We start from the raw sequence: 4,860 nt of genomic DNA, 5'->3' as shown, positions 1-4,860 counted from the left end.
CTGTTTAACAGTCTGATGGCCTTGAGATAGAAGCTGTTCTTCAGTGTCTCGGTCCCAGCGTTGATGTACCTGTAATAGGGTGCCATTTCGGGAAGCTCCCTAGTTTCCGTGATGATAAATTGAAGACCGTGTGAGCCGAGTAGAACTAAATAATACCCTTTTAGACCTTACGGCGTGTTGCAAAATAAAATAAAATCTGCCGATGGTTTTTAGAACCCAATTCATTATTTTTCCTATCTCCCGTGCACATGCCGTTTATTTGAATAAATCCATTGAATATAGGCTACACCCTCGCAAAATAATTCATTCTTAATTTGTTTTTTAGGCAGGTCCAAAGAAACATTATAAGACTAATTTGAAAATGTATTTTCAAAAATGAATAGAATGCCAAGAGTCTTAATTCTCTTTACTGGTCTGTGAAGCCTAACCCTAACCTTAACCCTAACCTTAACCCTAACCCTAACCTTAACCTTGACCCTGACCCTAACCCTGACCCTAACCCTAACCTTAACCCTGACCTTAACCCTAACCCTGACCCCTAACCCTAACCTTAACCTTAACCCTGACCCTGACCCTAACCCTAACCCTATATGCTAAGAGAGAAGTGCTCAGTAAAGAATGTATTGTCTTCTCTTCTACAGGCCTTCAACATCCATGTGAATAGTGTTCTGCACTGTCAGGTACGCTATAGACAGCTGCTCGGCCTACACCAACAGGTAAGACAGCAACATACATGCATTGCATTCAGAAAGTATTCAGACCCCTTGACTTAAAAAAAATAATATATATATATATATATATATATATCTACATTATACTAAAATGGATTAAAAATATATATTTCTTCTCAATCTACACAATACCCCATAATGACAAAGCAAAATACAGATTTGTAGAACTTTTTGCACAAAAACAAACTGAAATCACATTTACATAAGTATTCAGACCCTTTACCCAGTACTTTGTGGAAGCACCTTTGCCAGCGATTAAAGTCTTGGGTATGATGCTACAAGCTTGGTACACCTGTATTTGGGGAGTTTCTCCCATTCTTCTCTGTAGATCCTCTCAAGCTTTGTCAGTTGGGATGGAGAGCATTGCTGCACAGCTATTTTCAGGTCTCTATAGAGATGTTTGATCGGGTTCAAGTCCGGGCTCTGGCTGGGCCACTCAAGGACATTCAGAGACTTGTCCYGAAGCCACTCCTGCGTTGTCTTGGCTGTGTGCTTAGGGTCGTTGTCCTGTTGCAAGKGGAACCTTTGCCCCAGTCTGAGGTCCTAACCTGCTCCAGAGCACTTTTCATCAAGGATCTCTCTGTATTTTGCTCTGTTCATCTTTGCCTCAATCCTGACTAGTCTCCCAGTCCCTGCCGCTGAAAAACATCCCCACAGCATGATCCTGACACCACAATGCTTCAYCGTAGGGATGGTGCCAGGTTTCTTCCAGAAGTGACGCTTAGCATTCAGGCCAAAGATTTCAATATTGGTTTCATCAGACCATAGAATCTTGTTTCTCATGGTCTGAAAGTCTTTAGGTGCCTTTTGGGAAAACTCCAAGTGTGCTGTCATGTGCCTTTTACTGAGGAGTGGCTTCCGTCTGGCCACTCTACCATAAAGGTCTGATTGGTGGGGTGCTGCAGAGATGGGAGAACCTTCCAGAAGGACAACCATCTCCACAGAGGAACTCTAGAGCTCTGTCAGTGACCAATGGGTTCTTAGTCACCTCCCTGACCAAGACTGTTCTCCCCCGATTGCTCAGTTTGGCCGGGTGGCCAGCTTTAGGAAGAGTCTTGGTGGTTACAAAACTTCATCATTTTAAGAATGATGGATGCTAACTGTGTTCTTGGCGACCTTCAATGCTGCAGACGTTTTTTGGCACCCTTCCCCAGATCTGTGCCTCGACACAATCCTGTCTCGGAGCTCTACGAACCATTCCTTCGACCTCATGGTTTGGTTTTTGCTCTGACATGCACTGTCAACTGTGGGACCTTATATAGACAGGTGTGTGTCTTTCCAAATCATGTCCAATCAATTGAATTAAACATCTCAAGGATGATCAATGGAAACAGGATGCACCTGAGTGCAATTTTGAGTACCATAGCAAAGTTTTTTAAATATTTATTTTTATAAATTTGCAAACATTTTTTTTWWAAACTGTTCACTTTGTCATTATGGTGTATTTTGTATATATTGCTGAGGAAATTGTTTTATTGAATCCATTTTAGAATAAGGCTGTAACSTAAAAATTTGGGACAAGTCTGAATACTTCCCGAAGGCATTATGTGCAGCTTCAAAACAAATTGGTGATCAAGAATATGAACTGTTTACTTTGCTCACCAGCAATGGAGAATCAAGCAACAATTACTAGCATAGGCCTACTGGTCTTTTGGTATGTCAAAATTGCTTGAAATTGACAAATTTTGCTTTATGAAGCTTTCATTTGGGAAATCGTTGATAAAATGAATTATTACATTATCAACATGTGTTTTTAGACAAAATAATGAAAAGGGTTGTCCTGTAGCCTCAATAAATAGACGACGATTTGTAGTTGAACACAACCAGGCTGTATCTCAACCGTCCGTGATCGGGAGTCCCGTAGGACGGCGCATAATTGGCCCAGCGTCGTCCGGGTTAGGGGAGGGTTTGGTCAGGGTAGGCAGTCATTGTAAAATAAGAATTTGTCCTCAACTGATTTTCCTAGTTAAATAAAGGTTAAATAAAATAACTTGAGACTTGACTTGCTTTTAGAATACATGACTTGGACTTGACTCGAGACTCAACCTGTTCTACTTGGGACTCGACTCGAGACTCAACCTGTTCTACTTGGGACTCGACTCGAGACTCAACCTGTTCTACAGCTCGGACTCAATGTTTACTTGGCTCGATCTCGAGACTCAGACCTGTTCTACTACTGACTCGAGACTCACCTGTTTCTACTCGGGTGCTGAGACTCATGTACTCGGACGCGACTCGAGACTCACCTGTTCTACTTGGGACATCGACCGAGACTCAACCTGTTCTACCTTGGGATTCCGAACTCGAGGCTTCAAACCTGTTCTACTTGGGACTGCGAGACTCAACCTGTTCTAACTTGGGACTCGAGACTCAACTGTTCTATTGGGACTCGAGAGTCACTTGTTTTACTCTTGGATCAGACTCAGACGATTCTAACTTGGGACTCTCGACTCGAGACTCAACTGTTCTAATTGGGATCGACTCGAGACTCCAACCTGTTCTACTTGGGATCGAGCTCACTGTGTCTATCTTGGACTCGTCGAGACTCAACCTGTTCTACTTTGGGATCTCGAGACGCCAACCTTGTTTACCTTTGGACTCGAAGCAAAAGAACTCAACCTGTTCACTTGGACTGCGACTGAGACTACTGTCTACTCGGCTCGACCTCGAGACCAACTTCTACTGGGACTCCGACTCGAGACTCAACCTTTCCTAACTTGGACTCGACTCGAGACTCAACCTGTTCTACTTGGGACTCGACTCGAGTCACTCAACCTGTTTATTACTTCGACTCGAGACTCAACCTGTTCTACTTGGGACGACTCGAGACTCAACCTGTTCTACTTGGGACTCGACTCGAGACCCAACCTGTTCTACTTGGACTCGACTCGAGACCACCTGTTCACTGGGATCGCTCGAGGCTCAACCTTCTACTTGGGACTCGACTCCGAGACTCAACCTGTACCTGTTCTACTTGGGACTCGACTCGAGACTCAACCTGTTCTACTTGGGACTTGCTTGTGACTTGAATAAAAGTGACTTCTGTGTCTATGCCAGCCCTTATAGTTTACCCAGCTTCATCTGTAGTGTAGTCACGGTGTAACTGTAAACCCATGAACACAAACCCCTTCCTCAGGGAATGTTCTTACAGGTGCTGGCGAAACTGCTGTAAGTGGATGTCAAATGGAGTGTTATTGGTAGTGACAGCTGAGCAGAAAGCCCGTGGGACTTTGTAGCTTCATCTATATTTTAGAGGGACAATAATTGTAATCTGTCACAGAGGTTGTATCCCTAATAGCATTCTGGTTGTATTCCAGTAGGAGAGAGCCGTTTGAGACGTAGCCGGTGTGTCTGCGTCTCAAATACTGAGCGAGTATCCAGCACAGCTCCCTGGTCTGCTTCTTCCTCTACACCATCATTACATTGAAATGAAAAACACATTGCTGCTTTTCACTACGATTGTGTTCCAAATGATTTCCTATTCCCTTTTTATAGCGCACTACTTTTGACCAGGGCCCATAGGGTAGTAGTGCACTACTTTTGACCAGTGCCTATAGGGTTAGTAGTGCACTACTTTTGACCAGGGCCTATAGGGTTAGTAGTGCACTACTTTTGACCAGGGCCCATAGGGTTAGTAGTGCACTACTTTTGACCAGGGCCCATAAGGTANTTTTGACCAGGGCCTATAGGGTTAGTAGTGCACTACTTTTGACCAGGGCCCATAGGGTTAGTAGTGCACTACTTTTGACCAGGGCCCATAAGGTAGTAGTGCACTACTTTTGACCAGGGCCTATAGGGTTAGTAGTGCACTACTTTTGGCCAGGGCCCATAAGGTAGTCGTGCACTACTTTTGACCAGGGCCCAAAGGGTTAGTAGTGCACTATGTTTGACCAGGGCCCATAGGGTTAGTAGTGCACTATTTTTGACCAGGGCCTATAGGGTTAGTAGTGCACTAAAAAAAGAGAGAGATTGGGGGAATCATTGTGTGTCCATGTTTTCTGACCTAACTTTGGCCTGGGGGAATCATTTGTGTGTCCATGTTTTCTGACCTAACTTTGGCCTGGGGGAATCATTGTGTGTCCATGTTTTCTGACCTAACTTTGGCCTGGGGGAATCATTGTGTGTCCAT

The 4,860-nt window shown here is 44.1% G+C and overlaps 1 protein-coding gene across 1 annotated transcript in view; it reads left to right on the top strand.

Moving 5' to 3' along the window:
- Positions 1 to 4,860, top strand: part of LOC112070542 (sorting nexin-17) — a 68,075-nt gene that overhangs the window by 39,179 nt on the left and 24,036 nt on the right. Inside the window, exon 2 of the mRNA XM_024137965.2 lies at positions 642 to 716. Within this exon, the coding sequence (XP_023993733.2) occupies positions 642 to 716 (75 nt within the window). The remainder of the gene's footprint in view (positions 1 to 641; positions 717 to 4,860) is intronic.

This window comes from Salvelinus sp. IW2-2015, unplaced genomic scaffold, assembly GCF_002910315.2.
Source record: "Salvelinus sp. IW2-2015 unplaced genomic scaffold, ASM291031v2 Un_scaffold1353, whole genome shotgun sequence".
NCBI lineage: Eukaryota > Metazoa > Chordata > Actinopteri > Salmoniformes > Salmonidae > Salvelinus > Salvelinus sp. IW2-2015.
This window is presented reverse-complemented; position numbering and strand designations above follow the sequence as displayed.